Here is a 27,836-nt window from a genome sequence, read left to right as displayed (position 1 = left end):
CCCGGTTACCAAAATGATGTACGCAACTCTACCTTGCTGCCTATCTGGCTCCGTAGGTCTTTCATTCATGGGTTGTGATCATCTACATAAACAGCTTTATTGAGTAACTGGTAGTCAATCAAACACTGTGGTTTCTCTGTCAAAGCTTGCATGGACTGAATAGACATTCCATAAGTTACTTGGAGCCAGTCTAGTCGGCTAGTGCGGTTAGCAAGCTGCCACTAAACAAAAAAAATTATCTTGGCTAGACAATTACTCGCTATGGTCAATAATATTCAAAGCATACATCTGCTTTAATTAAATTCCGCAAAGTGTTCATTGGCGTATTATGTGGTTGGCGCTAAATTAAATACCGGGCGTGCCACGTGACCGCAGTTTTAATTGTGCGCGTAATTTGTCTACTCAGCCAAGACAGAAAAATGTTGGCGGTATGGGCTAATAAAAGGAGATTGTAGTGATTCTTGTTATAACGTTATTGATATCCTATTGAAGTTGTTACATGCTTCTGTGAACATTTGGAATACAAGAAAAGAGTGTATATTTTTGTGTGCAATATCTTGTCACCATGGCACAGTCTCCCGCTCGCAGTAAAAGTTTCGGCAGTACAGTTAAGAGCCGGGTGAACCGCGTTAAGGGAAGCAGAAATAGAAACGGCGACTCGCCTGTCATTTCACGGGTTAAGAGCGAGTTACGTTCAGCATCTGTGCCCTTGGAAAGAGAAGACAGCACTGATTCGCTGGTAATAGGTGGCCACGACGCCAAGAGTTGTAGCGAAATGGACATCAACGCACATACGGTAGAAGAAGAGAACAGAATTTATACCCTCAGTCAACTAATAGAGCGAGTCATCTTGAAATTTGGTGAGTAGAAGTTGTGTACGTGTCAAGGTGGATAACAGCTAGTCTGTAAATTTCTGTAGTGTGGTTTGTAACTTCATAGATAATAGAGTAAAGGGATAGGAAACGCAAGCGATTTCCGGTTTTATTTCCGTTACGCGTGACTTGAAAGGACAAGACAGTTTTGTGAGAATTAGTGTTCTAAGTAGCGTAAATAGTAATCCAACAGACTACAGTAAGTATTTAGGCCTATGTGAGAGATTTTGGCAAGAGAATTCAGACCGTAGATTTTGTAACAAAGCGTATCGCATTAACCGTGATTGTTACACGCTGTCACACTTTCGCTCATCGTACCTACATGCCTCGTCCATACCGCTTCTTTTATAGCCGGTTCCACTTTCGAATCTTGTGGTAAGCTAGGCGTGTCACCAACACAGTCTTTTAGCGTTGCGTTGTACTGCAAGGTGGTTAAAACTTTTGGTTAAAAATGGAAGATACTTAGTCGTTTCTTCAAGCAACAGTTCCTGTTTTGCTCCGATATTTCCTCTGGTTCCCTCTGTTAAATGGTAAGGAATAGGTTAATCACAGTTAAAAGGATAGAATATATTTACGAAGAAAGTAAAGTGGTTTAAAGTAATTTTTGTTCCGTTTTTTTCACTTTCAATCTCCTTTAATTTTGCGTATTACTTCCTTGAGGGTCGGTACCATCCTATTTCCCTCGATTACTTACTTGAGTTCACTGTAGCGAAGTTTCACAGTCGTTGGTTACAAAATTCTGTCGTTACAACAATTTGTTTCTCTTTGATACAAGCGCAGCAAGCGTAACGAGTATGTTCGTGACGTACTACACGGAATTCCAATAGAAATGTACGTATTTTGTGACGTCACGTTATTGCGTTTCCTATCCCTTTACTCTATTATCTATGGTAACTTGAAACTGTTTGTGTGTAGTGTATGTAAGTTTCTGGGGGAGTGGTATATCCTTGTGTTCCTCGTGTTTACAAGCACCCTGTCACAGAAAGCTGGTAAAGATTTTTAGAAGCCACATGTTAAGCCATAAGATTTACATTGTAATTAATGGTGTGTGGATAGTGCGTCTCAAATGTGGTTGATTATGTTGTGTGATGTGTGTTTGCCGCCTTAATCCAAGAGAACCCTTAAGAATAGAAAAGGTGTGGTGGTCTTACCTAAGAGGTGATGCCAGGAAAGGGATAATTGAATTTGATTACACCATTTGTGGCCAAACTCTTCCTAATTTAATGTATAGCAGCACAATTAAACTGTTTCTCTTAATATTCATTCATTTCAAGAAATTGTGTGCATAGCATATGGCCACGTTTGGTCTTGTGCTCCTTTCAGTGTTGTTCAGGTAGTTAGATTGTATGCCGTTTATTGTAATTGGAGTCTACTGTCAAAGGAATATGTACTAACTTAAGGAAATAATAAAAATTGTAATTAGGAAATGGTCTATAGTCTCCTGACAAGGTTGTGCCAACATGAGTTAGACTAATATACTGTATGATCCCAGTGTAGAGTTTCCCAGCATAGAATTTCCCAGTGTAGAGTTCTGTGTTGAAAACATCCTAATGTTTGTTGATTCGGAACGTTTTCACAACTCACCATTCTAAAAGCCAGTACATCTTATACAATATCCTCTTAATTTAGCACCAAAATTATGAATTGTGTAATTTCTAAATTTTGTGCAATATCACAAATGAATAATAGAGAGTCCCCACAAATAAACAATACATTGAGTCTCTATTAGTCCAGTATTGTTGGGAATAGCCATACATCCTACTTATTCCCTGTAACAATGAATACGTATGTGTTTGTATATGCCACTCCCAACTCTTTTTAGTTTGTACAATGTATAAAAAGTTAGCTATACAATTACATACTGTGAATACGTCTACACTTGTGCATTTACTTAATAAAATGTAGTGTTATTCCCTATGTGTCATAGGGCCATGTGGCGGAATTAAATTTTATATAATCTATGATATACCAGGGTAGTGATTTGTAATAACCAACCTTTCCATTTTTTCAATGGGATTTTCCTTTTATTTTATGGCTGTCTTTTTAACATGCGTATAGTATATAGCTAGCATGACACGTTTATTGTGCATGCATGCTCTCGCTGCTGTGAAGAATTTAAAATTTTAACCAGTAAATTTTGTTTATGGAGACATAAGGACATGCTGTGAAGTGGTGAAACGAGTGTCATTCAACACTGGAAGCCATACAGCACCAACCAGTTAAACACCTTAATGTTTTTAATTGGATCTCGTTACTAGGAAGACCATCTTCATAACCTGCTTGTATCCATTCCAACATTACTTGGATGAAACAGTCACATTAAAATATCGCTGGATGGATTCTTTCGGTATCGGTGTAGGTTTCTGTGAAACACAAATCCTTAAGCTTACTTGAGTTTCACTTGGCGAAGCATTTTATTACCGTAAACAGGAAGGAATTTGAAAAGGAAATGCCAGTTAATTAGCGAATTATTTCTTGTAAGATGGCTGCATAAAAATGCATGGCTCTCAGGCTTCTATACTGTACATGTAAACAATATCAGGAGACCATGCAAGATATGTACATCTTGTATACTTTATGCTATATTGCTTACATGAATTGTTGAACAATGCTTACTGGTGGTACTAAATTTTGTGGCTTGCAGTGTCAATAGCAACAACTACAAGGTTTGAGAAATAAATACCCACCCATACTGTATGTGTTTAAATAACTGGTACCTGTTTTCATTGATTGTTGCTTAACTGTACATGTGTTTTAGAAGTATTTGAAGTCATTTGGAATTTTGTTATGTTTGTATGTATTCAGTTTTTTTTGTCATGGTAATAAGGGGGCTTGTACAGTATAAATAATACTGTAGCTTTTTTCCGAATAAACTAACATGTATTGTGTTTACATTATACATCATAGAATTGGGGAAGATTGCAGTGTTTGTGTGCGTATGTGTGTGTGTGTTAAGTGCTGTGGGCGGCTTCCAAGTTTCCGAGGTGCGTGTGCGCATGCGTGTGTGTGCGAGTTGTGCACACAAGTGTGTTACTGTGATTGTAAACATTTGTTACTAATAGTTACCAATTACTATGTGTCTGGGTATTTAATGGTTATATAGCAATGAATTGGTATAAGCATTCCTGTAATGTTATCATCTTTTCATGTGCATGAATAGCTCTGTTGTTTTCCTAGAATACTTTCATTCTTCATGTCTGTGTGATTAACTGCGACCTTGGCATTTCTATTTTTGAAGTTCTTTAGACAGCAAATAGTCTTGGTTGCTATAAAGAGTTTCCATTTCAACAGTGCTGTATATACTTTTATTTGAAATAGAATTAAGGAAGAGTTAGTGATGGTGATGGTGGTAAATCTTATTGGCCTGCATGCAAAGAAACCTGTCGTAAGCTCACCCTTTAGAAAGGGCTAAACATTGTGTTTCCCAGCTCTGATTAGTGTCTCTCATCCCAGTGTCTTAGAAAGGAAGAGATTTCTGTATGGGTGACTTGATTAAATCTCTGTCTCATGGCTAAATAAAGACACTCGTGTATAATTTTTTAACTGTACTATCATCTTAAGCTGAATCATGCACAGTATAGCACTGTTTCTTTGTGTCGATGTTTATATTATCATAAGGATGATGAAGACGATGATGTAAAGCAATTCATTTCCTGTGGGCTGCCTAGCCCAGTTTTTGCATTTAGTAGTTACATGACACAATGTTTCCTGTGGTCTGGAATAATTTGAAGAAAAATAGCTGCAAAGCACATAAGCGTTAAAAGAATATCTTCACCAGCAGGGTATACCGTGTGTCATTTTCATGTATGTATGTTCTATGTAGCCTCTGGCTGTTCAGGCATTTCAAAGTCTTTGTAGGATTAGAAGTCGGTTTTAACATGCAATACATGTTTTAAAAGTCCCTTGGATTTTGGATGCATCCCTACAAAAGTATACACACAGCAAAAATTGTCCTAATTTGCCTACAGCTTGTGTATTGTATGAAATTAGTGGTTTACTGAGGGACTCATCTTCTTTCATAGTGTGGCAGGATGGGTTTATTATTTGTAAATTCAAAAAGTTGCATAATTGCAGCAATAAAAGTATAAATGTAAAGAACAGCTGACTATGCTTATTCATCTTATTGTTTTGTCTTGCAGTTTGTTATTTTATGTACACATGAGGTATTGTACCTGTTTTAATTCTTTTTATTGGCTTCTCTTGAAGTGGGTTCTGTTATTTCACCTTTTTTCCTGTCTGTTGCTTTTCAAAGAATTACTTCCTTTCCTAATAAACATGACAATGAGTTCATGAATAATATTCTGAAGTCTTGACATGACGAATAGATCTTTTTCCCTTACAGGGGTGTGTTACTGACAGACATGGGGCCAAGTACATTTAAAAGTACTTAAGTAAAGTACAAGTACTTTGGAATTTTCCAAGTACAAGTACTCCAACAGCAATCCAGAGAGTACTTAAGTAAAGTACAAGTACATTTTGCTGTAGTGAAACATATGCTGTATTCAGTGTGTTGTAGTATGTAAGTGTGCCTAGGGGGGTTGGTTTTTGTCAACCAATCTCTGTATTAAACTCTTAAAATGCACTGACTTGAACAACAGCATTGTTTTTGTTTGCCAGAATGCTATGACATCATTTATCGTGGCAACATGATACATAGTAAGGTTGGGGAAGGCAGTAGAAGAATTGCAAGAAGTTGTAAACTGCACCATCATAAAATTCTGTTATTCTCATTGTACACCCACTGTGTACAAACTACGTACAATGTTTGCAGTACTTACAAGTATTTTAAGTACTCAAGTACATACAAGTACTTAGTGAAGTACTTGAGTATAAGTAAAAGTACTTGAGTATAAGTAAAAGTACTTGAGTATAAGTAAAAGTACTTGAGTATAAGTAAAAGTACATTGGGGAAATTAAGAAAGTATTTAAGTAAAGTACAAGTACTTTCAAATCTGTACTTAAGTGTACTTAAGTATAAGTACTCGTGTACTTGGCCCCATGTCTGGTTACTGATAATATCATTTGTGTGCATAGTTTTATTATTTATTATGTTGAAGTGGGGTTTAACCTTTTTCCTGCCTGTCGCTTTTCAAAGAATTATTCTGTCACTTCCTTTCCTAATAAATCTCGAGTAATACTGCTTGTCATAATATCAATAGTGTACAAAATGTTAATATTATATAATCTTCCAGTTATTTCCGGGGCATGTAAATCATGCTTTGTGTATGTTCAACCTCCTGGCGTAGTTTAGGTATGTAGTGTGGTCTGTGTGGAATTTCAAAAAAACGAGGACACCAACATATGTAATCCAAACACATCGTTTTACGACTCAGTGTGTCTTTTGACTTGGAAAATCAGGTCACTTTGATAATGTAAACACTTTCAGTTGATTCCAAATGTCTACATAGTAATGGAAACCTCCTTAGGGTGAACTACACGTGTATTGTCGTGATTATCAAAATGTCTGGTTTTTCCAAGTCCATTAAATAGATCAATACTGTAGGATTGTAGCTAATTAAACACATTAGTATCTGGAGTATACTGGTACCACTGCACTTGGCTAGGTTGCAAGTTGTCTGGGAATGTCACTGCCTGGTAGGAGAGTTTTCTGCATCCAACATAGTCACAATGCTGAATCCCTGCTATACATGTAAGCTTTCATTTCAGCGGTCCCTAATGAGACAGTAATTATATTCAACAATGATGTTCCGTATTTAAGCTATGTGATGTGTTGTAGTTTCTGCCAGTAACTGTTTGCATTCTAATTTCTAATCATTTCTCTTTCATTTATCTGTTCACATGTATATGTGGTAGCTGGGGCCGTTTTACAGCTTCCGTTCTCAAGATTTCATACTATTCCTGAAATTCCATTCTCTGATACCACTAAAATATTGGTCTATGAATGTGTTTCCTGGCTCAAGGTTTCTGAGCTTGCATCATTTACGGTAACAGCAAATTGCAAGCCCACATTATTTAAAATTTTTGCTGTTTTCGTACCTTTTTTGAAAATGTGCTCACTGTTAGCAATTACAATTTTCTTAATAACAACTGAAATACTTAATATAGGTACGATTGAATATACTTTAAGCTTGCAACCGTGAGAGTTTGTCACAAACATATCCACCATTATGTTATTCATACTGGGTACAGTACACCTATGATAGTCACTTTGACCGTCTCACTATTCATGTTACTAATAGTGATATTAATTGTTCACCTAATACTGTTGTTATTACAATGGTAATGTGTGGTTGGTGTGTTTTTGATTGCTTGCGGTTGTCAGTCGTGTAGCATGTATGACAGTGAAGTTTGAACATTTCCACATTCTTTGTGTGCCGCCAATTTCCGAGTGGAAGTAAAAATTTGTAAAATGATATGTGTACGGGTGCATACGTGTGTGTGCGCGTGAGCGTGTGTTACGTAGCTGCTAGCTATTTAATTCGTGGTGAAACATTTGTTGTTGGTGAATTTCCCTTGAACAGAAAATCTGCCATGCATGTATAGCCATACTTCGTAAGTCTCTAACGGATAAAAAGGATACCTCATAATAACATTGATTTCTATGGTACTGAAGTCTGTTAAAAAAAATTTTTTTTCCCTCAAAACAGCCTTGTGCTATCTTACACTTTTAGTTGTGACATGTGACAGGAGACCTTGTAGTTTATGCCTAAAGGTGAAAATAACAAGTCTATGCCTTTCCTGTTTGAAGTAATGCTGACAAAGGCAAAGCTTGTTGTTGAATAGACAGTGTTGAAAGGTGATTAGGAGATTGTGAGGGTTGTGATCACAAGGTGATTTTTCATTGTGGACTTGACAGATGTGTGAATGTAAACCGAGTAAAGTTACATGACCTCTTTAAAGAGCTGGATTGCTCAAGTATGCCTAACAGTAAATATGGGCTTGTCTGGAAATTTAGATAAGAAGTCTCAAGTACAATCCATTATGGACAAAAGAAAACTATTTGCCTAAGATCATTGTTGAGATGTAGGCACACCTTCAGGGAGTATCTGAGAATGGCTATGATAATGTGACCAACCTGTCTCCAGTATACATGGCAACTGTGTACCCCAGTGGCACTAATGGATCTGTAGTCATGGCAACCATGCCACTGTATGCCCTCAGTTCTTGGTATGCATAATGTTATTAGAAAGTATGTCTATTATAGTTTTATAAAGTGCGTTAGTAGAGGTATTGTGTCAGGGTGGTCATGACGTACATGCATGTTGACCATGCATGTTGACGTGACATAATTTCTAATCTGTCCTTATTTCATTTGTCATCTTTTGTGTTTGTAGCACTACACAGAATTGTTGGAAATTGTGTCTACACCAACTTAGACCCAGTATTTATTTCCAACTTAGCTTCCTGTCATAATGTGATGCGCTATATCCCAATAGTTGACTAAGCCATTACTGTAATGTGAGGTACATGAACCTGTAGGTAGTTGTGTTTGTTAAAATTTTCACATCGTACTGAATTATTGCTTCTCACAGTTCTAAGGGTTTTCCTCGTAATAGGTAAGACGTCAGTGCTAGGAGTCAAAAAAAACTAGTGACCAGTTAAGTAGAGAGATATTTAATTATATTATACATAAGCAGATCAGTATATAGTGAACTTAAAGTGGTTCATTTTCATATTGTGTACAACTTGTCACGTTAATTCTTCAATATCTTTCTATTAGTTAAGTAATCATTGTCTTTATTCATTTTAGTTAGTTTCATAGTATACATATGTGTGGTTAACCTCATTGTGTTTACATCCTTACCATCAGTGTAGTTACAATATGGATGTCCTCATTGACTTAGTGAAATACTTAGTAATATATACCATATTATAATACAGGAAAAATTATAAACATACATCATTTATTGATAGTGAAATAATTAATTTATGGTCTACTAATTGTATTTGCTTGTAGAGCCAATGAAGTGAGCCAGCATTATTCTTATCAGAAATTGCTTAGATTACAAGTTACGTTCAAGGATTTTTGTATGCATAGTCAAGTTGTAGTGTCTCTGTCTCCCTGCTTTAAAGCTACTTTTTAAAAATTTTCTTTTAGCTTCAACTTGTCAACTTCAGGTTTGTTGTCATTTATCTCACCAATGACTAATCTTGTAGGGAGTCGTCCCCACTCCCTTGTGCATATAATTGTGCTAAAATGTGATAAGTTCTTTTGTTGGAGCTGGCACGTTGAGATACACAGTCTTCCAGCTTATCAGTACCGGTAGTTAGTCCACATTAACTCATATTGAAAATGGTTACCTCAGTCAAAACAGAACTTACTGTATTGTAATATGGTGGTCCATGCCTAACCGTGCTATGAGGAAGAGAGGATCTACTAACATTGTTTGTGTACAATAAAGGCCATATTAATGTGTATAATACATATCCTCTACAGCACATCTACCGGCTACTACTATATATAAACAACATGTATTGGAGCCCTGTATGTTACAAATACCTTGGGATCAATAGTGTTATAAAGTGTCTTGATTTTCCAGTGGGGACCTGAACTATGTGTCTATGTATGGTATACTGTACATAAGCCATTGTCCTTTTTTAGAGTATTCGTGTACATCATTAGTCATCGTTATTGGTTACAAATGTAGCGAGGATTCATCGAAATCAAGTACGTACTTGTCTTGGGCTTATCCTACATTTATAAGCTGGTCTACGGTAACAGTAGTACATAACTTCTGTAGAATCACTACAGGTTGTTTGTTTACACCATAAACTACACACACCCTAGTGTACACAATAGCTGTTTACTGGGAAATACAGCAAATATACCTGTGTACTTGTATCTGTAGTGTATACATGAAGCCACTATGGTAGTCACACACAGCACATTGTCTGTTGGTTAGTGTAACAAACTTATTTTGCTTCAACCTCTGCCTCTTCAGCTCTGAATGTTAGGCTGGTGAATTACATTTCAGTGAATTTAATGATGCCATCTGTGACCTATATGTAACCTACCATTTAACCACATTGCTGTGTGCCTCCAGTCCCCCAACTGGTCAAAGACTAGGATAGAAAAGTTGGTGGTCGATTTTCTTATACCCAGAAATCCTTTAGGTATCTGGTTGAATTTAATGGCCTCAGATTAAATTTCATTAGCTGGCTATTGTTGTCATATGAATATTGTTGGTGGTGATTTTGGAGGGAATTATTGTATTCATTTATTGGTTGTGAGCACATTCATTGAGCTGTGGTTGATGTGTGAGTAGTGTGGATGTGTCTGTTTTTTTGTACGTGTGTACATGTATGTATGTATGTATGTATGTATATTGTGTGTGAGTATGTAGTGTGTGTGTTGTGTGTGTGTGTGTGTGTGTGTGTGTGTGTGTGTGTGTGTGTGTGTGTGTGTGTGTGAGTGTGTGTGTGTGTGTGTGTGTGTGTGTGTATGTCTACTGTATATGTGTAAATCACTCAACTTATTACCAGCTGTTCTAGTATTATTACTACTAATCACCACATGTAGTCCCCTCACCATACAAGTCCTCACCACTACAATATACATCACTCAAGTCACATCCTATAACTACTGATTGATCATATTTGAAACCACCAATATATCCTGTACATCAACAACATCTTACTACGCTACTATACATTATCAATAGGCCACATGTCATGGTAATAATGTTTCCATGCCTAATTTCACTACTTTTGAAAGGCCTGGATTTTAGCCTATTATGCATTTATTCGTCCTACAAGCCAAACTAAATGAGCTAGTAAATAAGGTTATTTATTGTTTGTTATTATACCATATGTGTATACAATAACAACTGGTCACCTTTGGATTAAATTATCCTTCCACTCTACATTAATTTTGGCATTCACAAATGACACATTTGTGATTATTACAATGGCCAGGTGCCTTCCTTATACACTGACCTGATTAAGGCTTCACTGTTTGTGTGTACCATCCTTACATGTACTTATAGCCACCTCATTAATAAAACCACCTCATCATTGTGGTCACCTCTAGTTTGTCCCTAACATAGCATAAGCTTTATGACATTTAGGTTACCTCATTAGGGGACCGTTTATTTCTTATCTGATAGGAGGTCTTGTTTCACTGTACATCATGTTAGTTCAGAGGTTCCCTCAGTATTTGTCCTATAGCTACTCTGTGTGTGTGTGTCCACAAGTATTTTATGATGATAGGGTGATTAAATGGTTGATATTAGGTTGTGCCCACATCAGAGGAATCTTTGATTATGAGTTTGTGTGTGTCTGAGTGGGTTAGTGTGTAGTGTGTGTGTGTGTAGTGTGTGTGCAGTTTCGTATAAGTGTAGTGTGTGTATGTATAAGATCTTTACAAACTCTGCAATCTCCAGTCCATGACAATTACAAACATACGGTATCAAGTTCTCACTTACAAGTTCCTACATGTATTTACAGCCTCTAAATATTCATTCATGTCATTTTCATAGAACACCTCGATTACTGGAATAAAGCATTATGGCTTCTAATGAATTTACTGGTGTTTACTACTTTTTATGATTTGTTTATGTTGTGAAGTATTTTCAGGATTTTCCATTAAACCACTAGCGGTTAAATGTACTGAACAAATTGTGCAGTATTGTACATCTCTGAAATGAAACTGGTAGGTTGATCTATGGGATGCAAAGAATGTAGCTATATACGATGACGTGTGTATATGAATTATAAGAAATTACGTACGCTATGTACGTGTGTGCATGGAACCCCTCAAAAGGACGTCTTGATAACAAGTACTCTTGTCCATGGTCCCATTTGTATTAATATCCAAACATGGATATTTAGCACCTGAAATAACAACACATTTATACATGCTCTTTAATGGAATTCATTTGTTTAGTGATATGTGTGTTGGTGTGTATGTACAAGTGATAGGCTGACCAATGAAATTGAAGTCGGATATTGTATGTCTACCCGGACATTGTATCTGGTGTCTACTTCACCTTCAAAGATGTTTTGATTTGATTGCATTGTATAACTTGTCTCCGTACTTGTCTGTAAATACAGCCAGTACACCATGGCTTTATAGGATCAGATGCTTATCAACGTATGTACGTATACCTTTGAAGTTTGCTTTCTCGTGTAAAAATGATATGTAGCTTTATTGCTGAACTTACATGACCAACTAACATTTTCAAAATCTGCATAAACTATTAATTTCATTGCTGTATCTGTTTGTTGTAGCTTGATATCTTCTTGAATTACACAAACGATCAATGTCGCCTATTATTACCAAATCGGAGTTCCTCAATAGAGGTTGCTACTTTTAGTGTTGACGTTGTCATGTCATTTATTAGGCACATGTGATTAACAGTTTAATTCAAAATTTCTAATTTTGGCTGTTAACACTAACATTTACACTTCTTGTACAAATTGTGCTATTGAGAAAACTTGAAAACAAATAGAAGTCAACCTAGAGCTGTACCGCTTGAAATATTTTTCATCCTACATTATTTGTATACACCAGTGATATATCACATTTCACTGTTATTTATTGTACAACTGGTATAATAATATATTTCCTGGCTGGGTGTTTTCCTGTTATTCCATTCTTGTCAATGGGTCATTGGAGATGGCATGTGCTGTGGTCGTGTGTGTTATGATTATGTAGTAAACCCCATCAATTTGTTATATGATAGTCACCAGGGCTGCATTATTTAGTCTGATTAGGAACTCCTTGTAATAATAATTTTATGAGGCATCGTCTGTGTTTTCCCAAGTATGACAGAACATTCGTTCTTTTGTACGTTACGTGTGTGTATGTATGTATGTATGTGTTTGTAATGTGTTAATATGAATGTATATGTATGTAGGTATGTGTGTATATATATGTATATATATATGTATATATATATATATATGCATGTGTGTACCATATTTATGGCCTTACAGTACAACACGTACTCTACTCTTGTTCTGAAGTCCAGTTCTGCATTCATGCATACCTAAATTGAAATCATATAAAATATGTTTACACATTAGGACCAAGTCTCTGATAGGACACCTAATGCTGGTGTGTTTTGGTACCATAGTGGCTTCCTGAACTGTACACACACCAGTCCTTGTGTGTCGTTGTTTATAATAGCCTCCGGGAATTATTGGGCATGGTCCCTTTGAAGTACTTGTATTGACATGTTAAATATCCCACACATCATTTCATTGGTTGTTATGAATATTAAGATATAGTTGCCCCAGTTGACGTAATTGATAAAATGTGTGCTCTATGTCTGATGGTCGTGTTTTTTGGTATGCTTTGTGTATTCCATTGTACTGTGACCTGTACCAGAGTTGTTGAACTATGTAATGTTGTATGTTGTAGTGTAGTGTAGTAAGAGGTTTATAAAATGTATTTCAATGTTTCATTGCAATGTAGGGACTGTACATGTTGTGTGTGTAGAGTACATGTGTGTAGTGTGTGTGTACTGATGTTTGGTGGTGTGGCCCTCATCATTATATTATAGATTTATAGTGTTGACTAATACATCACAAACAAACAATATATTGGGTATGTGTGAGCGGTTTTTATTAAACGAATGCCCTGAATATGCTGTAGTAAGCTCAATGACGTATTCTTCATAGTTTAAGAGAAGAACTAACATTAACAAGTGTACGTTAAGTTAACTGACATCTGGTTGTGTTGCTGCTGATGTTAATCACTGACTGAATCATTGCCATAGCATCCACTTAGCTAGCCAGCTGTAGTGATACCCAAATCGCTTGATGCTTCAGTCTGTTGAGCTAGTAGTTGATTACAGGTGTTAGCACATGATCATCACATGCTCTGTATAGCTGTAGGGTTTTGCATGTAGGCTTTCAGTGGTGTGGCTAAAACTAATTTTGACTCATGTGAAAATCGGCCTGTTAAAGCCAAGCATGCATTCATTTTCTTACATAGTATCCTATTTGCTGTTTTTATTTGTGTTTTTGAGTATCCATTGTGTCCGTATCTTCTTATATCCTTTCTGTTAGCACAATGTCATTTGTTCCCCCAAAGACGAATTCATAGTCACCAAATTTCTTAATTGTGATTGAGTATGATTAGTTGACTTTATGTTATTAATTATTGGTGCATAGCCTCAGGCCATGTGTACGAAGAGACATCAAAGGGAGACAAGTGAAATTGTATTCTTTTGACAGTAATTGTTTGGTAACAGTCATTTAGACTGACATTGGTGTGACTTCTTAACTTGAAGGAGTTCTCAGTATGTGTCGGTAACTAAGCGGTAACTAAGTGATAGAAAGCCTCACATTTATGTAGCCGTGTTTGAAGATGTAAGAGTTGATCTCCACTCGTGTATATAAATACAATTTTTTGTTGTAATTGCAGCATTTTTTTTTTTACGAGTTAAAAATGTTGTTGTTTTCTTTTAAAAATGCTGTTGATGGTTTCATTTGGTTGTTAATACATGATTAGCTAAGCTGGCCTGGTGTGGTACACAAGCTACTTGATCTGGCTTGGAAGCCTCTCTTTAGCAACCACATCATTTGATGTCTGTTGTATGTAAGTGGCCATAAAATTGGATCATGTATGCACAGGGAGGCTAATAGGGTAGTGTCTGTCTGTGTGTTTAGATGCGCGTAATTCCAGCCAGGCTGAATTGTGCATGTGTAAAATGTGTGTTTGAGTTTTGTAATGTAGACATCTAGTAGGTCACACTTCACAAGTGTTGTACTTCCACAAGTTCATATTACTGACATCAAAAGACATTAATAGTGTTTGTGTAAGGAGTTAAGCTTGTGTTTGGTACAATATAACAGTAGTGTACAATATAACAGTAGTGTACAATATAACAGTAGTGTACAGGATGTGTGTATGCTGTTCATACGTTTGTGTGTTTGTCACATTGTACTTATAACAGCATTTAAGGGATTTTCTGTTGCAATGTTTTTGGTTATGTAGCAAATATGAAAACTGGTCTCTGCTAAATAAACGTTAACTGTTACCATAGTTTATGGTGTTGTTATCAAGAATTACAGATTGTGTAGCTTTTTGTGTAATTCTATCCACTAGCATGTTAACAGCAGCTGTAAGTGTTTGTATACGTGTGTAGTTTTGTTGATCATCAACAAAAGTATTACAAGAGTCCATAATTCTGAGATTCTTACTATTTACAAATACTGTATATCCATGGCATAACAAACGTGTACAGTATGTGTGTCCAACGTGTAGTTCTCATGATATCTGCTGATTTTGTTCCTGATATGCTTTTTAAAATTAAACTGAGATGAAAATTTATTTTTAAAGCATTTTGTATTGTCTTGTAACTTATTTGTACATATTTCATTTTGTGTGGTAAAGAACATGATATTAGAACTGTGGCTCTGTATCTAATGCTATAAATATTTAACAAGTCGTTTTCGAAGAAGTGTCCAATTTCTAGTACACCTTTTGATGGTTGTTAGTTTAGTAAGCTGGTGATTGGTGGTAGGGTAATTCATGGAAGGAACTGTCTGACATAACTCCATCAAAATCATCTTAATATTTCATGATGAAGCCTTTGTAGTACATATTTTTCTTTGTTGTGTGGTTTGTAGACATGATCATGACTCTTTCACTAATCACCTGGTTAGCATTGGTATGGCTTTAACAAACTTTAAATCTAAGGAAGAAGACCTTGAGGAATGCTTCAGTTAGATACCAATGTTTGCATACAAATACACTCTAACCCACAGTTTATTTGTAAACAACTATTACTGGATAGTACAGTGTATCTTTGTAAGGGAATTGAAGCCATTTTAGTGTACATAGCCTCACAGGATATCACACACTGGAGGGGTGATATATCATATTTCACAATAGTTATATCACATTGTGTGATGTCGAGAAGCCTTACCTCATTATACATATCTAAAATAATGTCACTTGTGTCCGCCTTTATTAATACTATTGTAATGTGATGCACGTACACTACTTGTGTGTGTTTGTTTGTGTGTGTGTGTGTGTGTATTAAATTTTCGGGGCTTTCTGCTCCAGAAATAAGCTCGTGTGCTGTAATTTGAGAACACTACTTGTTTTGCTGAACCATTGTACATTATCAGTGGTATAACATCACCTGTCATATCAGTTACCTTGTGGTCTAGTTTGTGTAGTATATAATGACATGTGATGTGTTATGAGCTGTGTGAGAGTTGTGTGGTTGCTGTGAATGAGATAGTCAGCTGACCTAAACACATAGTCTGTTTCTATCTTTATCAGTTAGGCTGTGAAAAGTGTTCGTACAAAACAGTGCTTGTATGAGAAGAGTAGGTTTGTAATAGACAACAGGTATATATTTGATTTCCTAAGTATTAAATATATAATAGTTATACGGGCACAATGTGAAATCTATGAAATTTATAAACCCGAAGGCCCAGGCTGTAGCGCACAAGCAAAGCAAGGGCACTACTAAGGGCCTGAGGGTTTATAAATTTCATAGACTCCACACTGTGCCCGTATTACTGCTTTAGACTCTATTTTACATTACACTCAGATTACTTACCTCATCCACGGCTGTTTCTGCTGTAGGCTCGGTAAAAGCGGCTGGTTTTCTTGTGATAATACTAGTGCTATGGCAACTATGCATCCTCACGTGACAAAATAATAGCGCTCGTTAAATCATTGTACGTGAACAATGCATAGCGATTGGATAAACCTAGATTTTGAGCATGTGTTATACTGTACATGAAGGCGTGGAGTATATTAGAAAATAAGGTGGAGTATATGAGATTTATTACCCATCTAAAACAGCCTAAATAGAGTCTAAAGCTTAATTACTACAGGCTGTATATTCACGATTTCTAACATTTCTTCTCAACAATATTATATATCCTAATATGTACTGTACATACAGACCAGTTGGAGCAAAGTGTGTACAAATGTATAAGCCATCTGGTTTAATAATTTACAATCCATCTTCTTTAAATTTTTTGCTGTTTTCTCTGCAGTGCTGTAATTATAAATGCAGGCTATTCTGAAATCAAATCTCTTAGCAGGAATAACAATGTTGTGGCTACTACAGTGAAATCACCAGATGGATTATCTTACTTATTCAATTGCTTTACAAGTAGTAGCCAAAATTGGTTGTACTAATATCCTGTCTCCTTATTAGTAGGCCGTAATTTTCTGATAACTATGGTGGTTGTTTTTGTATGTGTGGTGTGTATGGTTGGTTGTAAATTATTCCCCCCGGGTGTGTTACCTGCCTGTACACATTGTGGGTGATAGGACGTATATTGAGTGGGTGTGGTGATCTTACAGGTAGCCTGTTCCCACTTATGTAACTTTGTGACAAATGACAACTACACTGATCACTGTATAGTAATGTGTGTGATATGTAGCTAATGGTGGGATATAATTATTAGACTATGTGAAGTGTGTACTAATCTATGTGTGTGAAATTCAATTTTACTACTGTTGTGGTTGTACTACACATGTGTGTAATTTAATCAGTTTCAATAATGCCTCGTTACACTCCATTTCATTACTGAATGGTGTATAATGCTGTAAGTGTGTACGTATGTCCATGGCCGGGTGTGTGTTTATGTACTGTGTGTATATGTTTGTCTGTTTATCTACGATACGTGGATGTATATGTGTGTACTAGGTTCTGATGTATCGCTTATCAACTTTTTGTACATAGCTTACTTGATTACTGTATGTTTCGATTTGTGTAGTACCTGTGTACACTGTATATTGTTTATTTACTTGTTGTTTACAGAGGATGGTGATCCTTGTTTACTGGACACAGATGAGGCAGACACAGAGGTTATTGATCTTACTGATCCAGAGGTGTTCCTGTTAGTATACAAGTGGTACTTGTCTCCTGAGAAACTGATAGACTGTTTGGTGGAATAGTATCCATTATCTGTCTGTTTGTGCGTGGTGTGCGTATAATGTGTACAGCATATGTGGAATCACTGTGATATTTTTTGTGTTTTTGTTTTACATTGCATTGTTATATTGGAGAGTTTAAGTGATGTGCATGTACGAGTACTTCTACTGATGTATGCATTGTGGAATGTAATACCAGGTTGTTCCTTAACTCTGCTACTACAGTTTTCAATATGGCTATGTCATCACAGAGATCACAACCAGCAAGTCCAACCATCAGAAACCATCTGTTAAACGTGTCAGTACGTGGAGCGAGAGCACCATTTCTATTGGTTCAATTTCAGAGGGAAAACAACTGGACGATAATACTTCCCAAGTCAACGGCGAGTCACACCTCAACGTCATGCATCGCTACAAATCTTGTGATGACAGTGACGCCAAATCTCTAGCAGACAGCATTGAAGATGAACTAGAAAGAAGCAAATCAGATCCAGAGAATGATGACAACAAGCGTAAATCACTAATGGAGTCAGAGTCAATAGCCTCAGGACATAACAACAACTCGACACACACAAACTCACACAATGATGTCAACTCAGCAGAAGCTGCCACAGCAGCTAGAACCAGCTCAGCTTTCGGGGATTCAGTGTTTGAGGGAGACCGGTCAAGTGCTGTAATGAACCATTCTGTGGGTAGTGTGAACTCTGTTGGCTCCGTCGGCATAGCAACCAAGGCGCAGAAGTGGGCTGTGATCAGATTGTTCCGGTAATTATTGTATTGGTACCTTATGTATAATGTTTATTCTCTTCATGCATTTCTAAAATTGACTTGAAAAACACAACATGTGTTGTGAAATATACATGTGATTTATTGTGATCTTTTTCTTGGAACCATACAGTACAGCTGTATAATAGAGTTTGGACTTCCTTGCCTGAAAATATCATCCAAAAACCAGCTTCACTTTTCTTTCATGACAGCTTGGCAGTATTGGTTAAGTGTTACCAAGCCCGTAAATGGTGACCCCAAAACCATTCCAAAGTTTAAATGAAAATCATGTAACAGAATTTCCTACTGTCTAACTAATTTACATCCTAAACATAACTCCACTATGGTTAAGGCTATGGCTTAATTTCCTCACTATTTGATGTTAATTTGTTCTAAGATGTGCCTTTTTGTCAACTACAGTGCATGTATCATGGACTCACCTTTATGTACCATTTCTCTCTCTCCATTGTACCACACAAGTGTTGACTCATGGTAATATGTCATATGGCTTCAGTAGTTTAATTTCCATTGTGTGACTGGATTAAATACAAAGATGTTTCTCTGTTTGACATGTAATGGGTGGCTGAAAATCATATAATTAATTTTTATAATGTGTCCTACACCATTGTTTCCTTTGATCCAGTATGCAGAATTATGTCATTATAAACAGACAGGTACAATGAAAAATTAGAAATTTAAGTTCGTTACACTTGTATACTTTACAAGGCAGTACGGACCAGTTATTAAGGTTGCATTGTCACTCAACACACCTAGCTAGGCAACCCTAAAGGTTATACATAAAGCTTGATATTGCCACGTGCTTGAGGCCAATTAGTCCAAAGTTGACTATACACTTGTAAGTTGATTGGTTTCAGTTTACCAGCCAAACACAAATTGAAGCTCTTAAAATAAAGTGTGTCATAGCGACATGTATTGTTTTATTAGCTGTTTGAAAATATCATTTGTATTGTCACCATGGAGATTTCCTGTCTATCAGATGTGTGGTCTATCCCTAACATTGTATTGTTCACTGTTGCTAAGAGGATGGTGTGGATACACTAGTCTGGTCAGGAGTAATCTTTGTGGTTTGCTGGCTTCGTTGCTAACGTGTATCCCAGCAACACATTATTTACTTACGTATCCATGTGTGTAGTAGTGTGTGGTAGTGAAACAGTTTGACTGAAAACTGTTTTAAATTTTTGTAATACTTATACGTCATTGTATTTGAGCCATTTGTATTTCTGTTGTAGGTCGTGGATGTTGAAATATGCAGAGGATTTCAAATACAACCCGTCACTAAGGAACAAGGTCGGTGAACTAAGAGTTGTTGTGGAACAAGAGAGTGAAGATGAAATGTTAGCAATGGTGGACCTTGACCAATGGTGAATTGAGTGTGTTTTATACTGTATGTAGGTGTAATGTAGTGTAGTGTGCTATTGTGTGTATGTGTGCGTACATTTTGTAGCACTGTGCATACAAGTATGAGTGTGTACCAGCTGTAACATTATTAATGGGTACCTGGTGTTACTGGGGAAGCAAATGACCAATTGTCCTTGTCTCGTTTAATTAGCGGTGTTTGGATTGTTGGGTTCTGTGATCCCTTTCTGTGAGACTTGGAAAGTCCTCCTGTGGGTTACTAGCATTCTAGTGCTGCCTCAGGAGAAATTTCCTGTACAAGGCTCAGGTAACTGAGTGCTGCACAGACATCTCAGTGGTGGTTTGCTGGGGAGCAATAGTTGTATTTTGCATGGTTTGCTTTATTTTGCTTTGTATGTGTGTGTGTGTGTTTTGTACTGTGTAATTGTGTGTATACTAGTCGTTCATACTAACAACTCATGCACTCACTTGATTCTCTCCCCGCATCCAGCCCAGATGTGATGTGGATGTTACCACAGACTCACAAGACTCCTAGTCACAAGTCAGGACGACGTACCTCACTTGGTTTTCACACCATTGACACTCGGGATATGGCACACACACTAGCCTACCTTGACTTCAAGCTGTTTAGAAGAATATCAGTAAGTTGTGTGTGTCCATCAAATAATTTTGGTGACTGTCATTGTTGTCTGTGTGTGGAGGTGGAGGATGCATTGTTTAGATGTTTTTTGAAATAATTATGTAGTTATTTATAGTAACACAGTTCATATAACTTGAAATGTGAACACTGACTCTCTGACACTGTCTAAGATGTCCAGTATATTAGTCCTGTACTAACACAACATGGTTGCAGAGTTCATTCACCATTTTGCTAGACCAAAATTACCACAGGAATACTGAGATTGTCTAATAGAGCAGTCGTACTTTATTATAACAGTCTGTTATTCTAGCACAATTGTTGCACTGTTTAAAATCCATTTCATAAAAGAAACTGAAGCCTGCTATTAAAGTCAATGAAATATTGTACACATCCTAACCTGTGCCATCCATTACTCCACAGTTTGGGGAGTTTGCAGAATATGCTCACAAGGTGAAGTTAACTAAGGACACAGCTAGACTAGAGGAGGCTGTAGCATTCCACAATGGAGTAACCCAGTGGACCATTTGTAATATCATGAAGGAGTTCACTGCAGCTAAACGGGCTGATGTCATCGTTAAGTTCATTGATGTAGCTCAGGTACTTTAAAATACAGCTTAGTGTGTGTGTAGTGTGTGTGTGTGTGTGTGTGTGTGTGTGTGTGCGTGCGTGCGTGCGTGCGTGCGTGCGTGCGTGCGTGCGTGCGTGCGTGCGTGCGTGTGTGTGTGTATGTGTTTGCATGCGTGCTGTGTGTGTGCATGCGTGCGTGCGTGCGTTTGTGTGTGTGTGCATGTGACTGCCCGTTGATTTTGAGACTTGTGTACATGTAGTTTGTTCCTAGATAAGTGCGTTCTTTTTAATTTGTGTGCACGTTTGTGGGTACGTGTATCTATTATTAATATAGTGTTTACAACACTACATGTCCTTTATTTTGTGTTTTACTGTCTTGTAGCACTTAGCCAAGCTGAACAGTTTCAACACACTCTGGGCAGTAGTCGGTGCCTTCCTCCACTTCTCCATCACAAGACTGAACCAGACCTGGAATGAGGTTCCTAAGGAAAAGAAAGAGGTTTGTAGCATACAGTAATGTAGCCATACAATTTGTGTCTTATAAATATGTGAATACAATTAAAGCTTGTACAGCATGACTTTGATTATGTTGCCGTCCCTCATTATTTGAGCAGAATCAGTGACTATTTTATTAGAATATTTTGCCAAAACACTTGAACATTACTGTGTAAGTGTGTGTTCTATTAGAGTAAATGAACTGAGAGAACACTTCATTTACTGTATGTAAACAATATTTTGGTAACTAAACTTGGAACACAGATGTTTGGAACTTTGTATACTGGAGGTCCACTGTGTACTTTACTTACATGCTAATGTGTACACATGTACAAATGACTTTAGTTCTACACATTCCTACACAGGTTAAAGAAGAATTGGTGAACATGTTTGTAACAAGTAGGAACTATGCTGTCTACCGAGCCAAATTGGATGATGCACGAAGGAAAGGATACTTCTTGCCATTACTGTGAGTGGTATATAGAGAACTGTTTTGTAATAATTGTATAGACATTTGTGTAGCTTAGGACTATTCGTTTATGCCTCCTTTTGTACAAGCCTTCATTCCCATGTCTTTCATGGCCAGAGCTTGTTTTCTCAGGTGGCAATTATCAATTAGAATTTATTAAAGCACCTCACCATTCAGAACAGAAATTAATTGTACATAATCCAACATTCGTCATTGTCCACTAATCCAGGCCAGTGTTACTATCAGATATGGTGAAGGCAGATCTGATGCCAAATGAAGTCAAGGAGTGTCGCTACTCGATGTCGTTAAACCTCAACAAGTATCGAGTGCTCTACAAGGTCTATTCCCTTATATGGAATTGTCAACACACCTCACCAGTATTCTCTACCGACACTGAGCTCAGTAATATCCTTAGGGTATGTCTGTGTGTGTGTATGTGTGCGTACATGGTATTACAATGAAGCTTTGTTAGTAGAACTGTTATGGTCTCAATGATGGAGTGGCCAGTACCTTAGCTATGTTTGGGACCAACTTTGACATGGTCACTATAACGAGGTGGTCTTATTAAAGAGGTTAACGATGCCTATGCTGTACCATACATAAAGCATTTAGTGTAGTTAAAGCTCAAACCCACCATCGGGTATCACATGATGAGGTATATAAAGGTCACTGTATACTCACTGATTGTTCTGTGAATGAATCAGAGATTTATGCAATGTAATGTAAAGAGTAATTTTTGGAGGGCCTATATACCTCATGGCAGACTTTCCAGCTTGTGAAAAGCTTTGTGCAGGTGAATCTACCTTCAGCTCCCTGTAGTTAGCAAAGTATACAGAGCCCACATTCTTGAGGGCTCAAAAACAAGCATTCATACACAAACTAGTTGGTTGCCCCTAGCTAAACTATGCACTGCTGTTAACTGCAGCTTATTCACTATTGTATGGATTAACTATAATCATTATATATGCCCATATGATATCCTGCACGACGGTCTGGTTTGCATCATGTGATATAGATACGACTGAACCCTTCACAATAAATCACCTTTATCAACTCCCCTCATCAGGTAATATTCCTGTTATGCTTTTTACGCATTGTGCTTCAGAAACTCTGTGCATGGTCACAGCTGCACTTTCCTTTGTTAGAATTCTTCTCAGTAATAATGCTCACACATTACAAAATCATATCAACACCAAACAGTAGAATAATTGACTGTGAACTGCCAATATCATCAACATAAACAATTCCTGCCATCGACATTCTGTTTAAAATCTTCTCATGTGATTGCAATTCAGTGTCTCAATGATGTCTACTAGTTTTAGAGGCTCTACTGAGTTTCTGGCATGAGGGTGATAATACATTTGTGTGGGTGAGTGGGTGAAAAGCCCTAAATGTAGGTGTCACCTGTGGAATGCAGGTGAGTTGGAAGGTCTGCTAAAGTATAAAGCAATAAGTAATAAGCTATCTCTTGTTTGTGTATCAATGTGGTCTTTGATGATGATGATGCAACAACTGGCTACTTTAGAGGTGGTCGCTAAGAAAGGGTCAGCTGTGCTACATGTAGTAGTTGTACTGTAACATGGGCACGAAGATGGTCTGTATTCAAAAACATGCAAAACACTAGCTCTCACAGTCCAACTTGTTTCAGCTCATAAGATAGTGAGGATAACAAAACATTTTCTGTCTTGGTGATTTTCATGGCCAAATTTCAAGTTGTGCGTACTACTCATGTGAGTATTAATCACTCCCCACAACAATTGGGTCTTAACATTTATATAATCTGGCCAGTTGTAGCCTGGACAAGTCACCAACCAAGCTACATTGCAAATATAACCCAGGCCGCACCTTTGATCTGAGGTGTGAAAATGATACATTTAGATGGCCCTCAGATTATGTGTCCACATTTGCAAAAAGGGGTCTTCCACACACATCCAATTTACCAAGTTTGACAATCCTTACTATTGACTTGAAATTTGGTCAACAGTGAGTACCAACATAGCTTAATGGATGGAGAAATTTTCAGGTTTATATGTTACTCAAACACTGAGCTGTGGTCTTCCAAGTTCATAGAATTGGATGTATCCCTTTTCTCAAATCTGTTCACACATATCCATGTTTCCAACAGGCTGCAGTCATGCAGATGCAGATGAACGAGGCTGAGTTGAATGATCTGTCACATACCAGAGAACCAGCATCCAGGAAGGGATCTGATAAACATAGCAGAGTAAGTCATGTATTAGATGTTGAGATTCACTACTTTGTTTATAAGTTACAATGATACACAAATAAGTCATCCATATGTTAATGTTTACTAGGACATTTTTGTTGGCTATTGTACAATAAACTAGAACACTATTAGTGGAGGTATACATGTGTGTGTACCATCCCAGCAATCCCCTCTGGGTTTGAGGCTAACACTTTTCCATGTTAAATTTCTAATACCATATTTTCTATATTAGCCTCACTTGTAGTGCCACAATCAATTTTAAAAGCAACCTGGTTTCTGAGCAACAGGTTTGAACAGTTGCTACATTGATTCTAATGAGTACCACGGTAGTAAACACGGTATCTAGTATACACTTACAATCACGTACACTTGTTATAGTGTTTTGTCCTTTCTTTAGCCATCATCGACACATGCTGATGACAACCTTCCTAAATTTGCTGAGTTTGCCAAGGGGGACACTCAAATGGATGCTGTCTCCATACAGAAATATGTAGCAAGAATGGTGGATGTGAGTTGAGTGTTATGTATAATGTAACATATAATTTATATGTGACTGGTTGCATGGCTATATTTAAAACATAACTTTCATGGCATTGTGCTATTGGTATGTGTAGTTTTCAGTTTAATAGCTCATTAGCTGTATTATGTTAGTTACAAATTGTGGGTATTAAATTTGTTATTAAGATATGACCTATAAAAGTGTGGGTGTAGTTTGTGTCCATGTACCTACAGCTATTAACATGATCATTACTTGTTTGTGAGACTTCCAGCTACACATGTACCATGCAGAGTGTAGTTTTTGTTGCAGTGATATCTTTGCGATATTATTGTGTTTACACCTTGTTATTTGTGCCCACAGGCAGTGTTCCAGGTTTACGATACGGACAATTCTGGTAGTATCAGTGTTGATGAGTTTGAGACCATCTCATCAAACTTTCCCTTCATACAAGCCTTCTCTGACCTGGACATGGACAAGTGAGTATACAAGATTAACAAGTACATTGAAACCTGTTTAAACTTGCCATAGATATATTGACTTGTTTTGAGTGTCTGCTTATAGTGTTGTATGGGACTGCAAGGCTTAGAAGGAACTTTTAAACTGTATACAAATAAGGCGATCTATTTAATCATTATTTGTATAGATGCTTGTGGTGTTTATAATCCACTTGTACACCAGCAGTAACAGTAAGCCTGAAATCAAACTATTGTAATCTCGTGCAAGACCCTGTATTAAATTATGGCCTTTATTATTTAAGACCCAGCATGTATTTGAGTAACATAAATAAAGTATGTATTATGTACTGGCAAGGTTTAACTGTGTAGATTGTGCACATTTGAAATATTTATAAATCTTATACTTCCTCAGGGACGGTGTCATCAGTAAGGAGGAGATGACGCAATATTTCCTTGGGGCGTATCAGTCATTAAGGAGAATATTCAAACACAACTTCCAGGAATGTTCCTATTTATCGCCCACCTACTGTGATCACTGTAAAGGTAGACTAATAGGATATGTCAGACAAGGATACAAGTGTAAAGGTGAGTCTTGTATAGCATTAAGAGTCTAGACAAGTAAATGTCTGTTAGTTAGTATACCATACACTGTATAGTATATTATGGTGTACATGTTACTACCACTTGTAGACTGTAACATCAATTGTCACAAGGATTGTAAGGATAGTGTAGTGGTGGAGTGTCACAGGAGGGATAAGAGAGGTGAGTAGTAGAGTAGTGGATGTGATATTCCCAACAGGTTTGTAACCTCTGAAGGATAACATCTACATGTGTGTTGTAGCAAGCGACAGACCAAATTTATTGGTCCCAAAGTTTATTAACCCCCTTGGGATCAAGACATGTTAAATAATCAAGAAGTTCTGATAATCAAAGCCCATTCATTGATATACAGAGACCTGTTTGAATACTCTAATAGAACATACACCTTTGACAAAATACTCTAATAGAGTAGTTATTTCTACTGTTCGAGTTACCAAGTGTTTGGATAATTGAGGTTCAAATAATGAAGGGAGCACTGTATTGTGTTATAGTGGCCATGTAGGTGTGCCCTAAACATCACTGAATTATAGGACAATAATTCTAATATTGATTTGGGTAGATACAACCTAATGGAGTGGTCAGATTTCAGACAGTTATGACCATCTGAAGTTTGAGTACATTTTGTGTGTTTATTTTCCATCCCTTTGTAGCTCGACGGTCAAAAGGTAATAACAAGAGAGCATTACAAGTTACAGGATCAGGCAAGTCACTACATGATCCTGTTAGTATGTATGAGGATGAGAGTATGGCTTCTCTGAAGGAGAAATTAGCAAGAGCAGAAGAGGTGTGTGTATGCTGTGTGGGTACACATAATTACATTTACACATATACACATGTTATATTATTCTTATTGTGTCTGGTACATCATCAGCTAAACAACTTTATTTGTCAGCCCCTAAGACCTTTGCTATGGATTTTAAACCTGTTACTGGTCATTACGTATAATGCGACTAAAACTTGGGAGTCTTTCACTCAATGAAATGTTACTTGTCTTGTTCCAGGCTAGAGACACACTATCAGCAGAGAATGCTGAACTACATGCTCATCTTGAAGAGGCAAGGGTCAAGATACATGCCCTCCAGCAACATCTTGATGTCATCAGAGGCCACACTATTGGCTTCATATTGGAACAAATGAACACTCTTCATATTGAAACTAAGGAATCACAATTATGAGCATTGTCTGAAATGTGAAATTTATTTCTGTGTTATTTTATCACCCTGTACAGCATATGTTAACATATTTCACATATTTTTGAATTATATTGTACTTATTTCACTGTATTTATTCAACTCATATCAAAGTATTAATTTTATTCAAAATGTAAATGTGAAAAGATATTGACTCTTGGATTTCAAGATGAAGAGCTGTGTGATATACCGGCATTGTTAGTAATCTGTGATATTTAAGTCACTGGTTTTGATACCGCCTATTTTTTAGTACCGCCATACCTTCTGGGCACTGGCCTCCCTGTGAACTTGTTTCATCCCATACTTAGATGGTAACCAGACATGTGACAATGTAGGCAGGTGCTGATGTAGTCAGCTAACCAAACTATGTAAACAAGTTTGTTTGTGGTAATTTGTACCTGAGGTGAGCTACCATGGGTATTTGGTGCTTTTGTTGAGGTAAATGGCAGTTACCTTAATACCAATGGCTTTACCATTAATACCGTGATATTTAGTAATACCGTGATACTTTTTATGGAAGGTATACCGTTTGCTATTTTTCAATACCACCCAGTAGTATACATTGTGTTAATGCTGCACCATTCACTTACTATGGTGGAAATTTAGTCTTATGATAACTTCACAACTGAGTCACTAATAAAATAGCTAGGTAATTAGCTCTGGTGAATCTTTAGCCAGTTTCATGTGTCAGCTGTACATGTTCAACCAAAACCACATGCCTAGCAATGACCCTGCAAACATGTGCACACAGCTGGCTATTAATGGAAAACCATAAGCACGAAAGGCTCGCAAGTCAGCGTATTCACGTGACGTCACAAATGCGGCGTTTATCTAAGGCACGTACGGCGTTTACTTGGGCTGAGA

At 37.1% G+C, this 27,836-nt stretch overlaps 1 protein-coding gene across 1 annotated transcript; it reads left to right on the top strand.

Moving 5' to 3' along the window:
- Positions 1-396: 396 nt before the first annotated feature.
- Positions 397-27,065, top strand: LOC136247108 (RAS guanyl-releasing protein 2-B-like). The gene is made up of 16 exons (XM_066038735.1): positions 397-860; positions 17,576-17,711; positions 17,914-18,453; positions 19,704-19,835; positions 20,321-20,471; positions 20,891-21,067; positions 21,420-21,536; positions 21,898-22,001; positions 22,231-22,417; positions 24,127-24,225; positions 24,626-24,736; positions 25,088-25,203; positions 25,595-25,767; positions 25,873-25,944; positions 26,433-26,566; positions 26,784-27,065. Exons 1-16 carry the CDS (start codon positions 566-568, stop codon positions 26,955-26,957), a joined length of 2,718 nt encoding a protein of 905 aa, XP_065894807.1. The 5' UTR covers positions 397-565; the 3' UTR covers positions 26,958-27,065.
- The last annotated feature ends 771 nt before the right edge of the window (positions 27,066-27,836 follow it).

Source organism: Dysidea avara, chromosome 2 (genome assembly GCF_963678975.1).
Source record: "Dysidea avara chromosome 2, odDysAvar1.4, whole genome shotgun sequence".
Taxonomy (NCBI): Eukaryota; Metazoa; Porifera; class Demospongiae; order Dictyoceratida; family Dysideidae; genus Dysidea; species Dysidea avara.
Note: the sequence above shows the minus strand (reverse complement) of the source record. Positions and strands in the feature narration are given on the sequence as shown.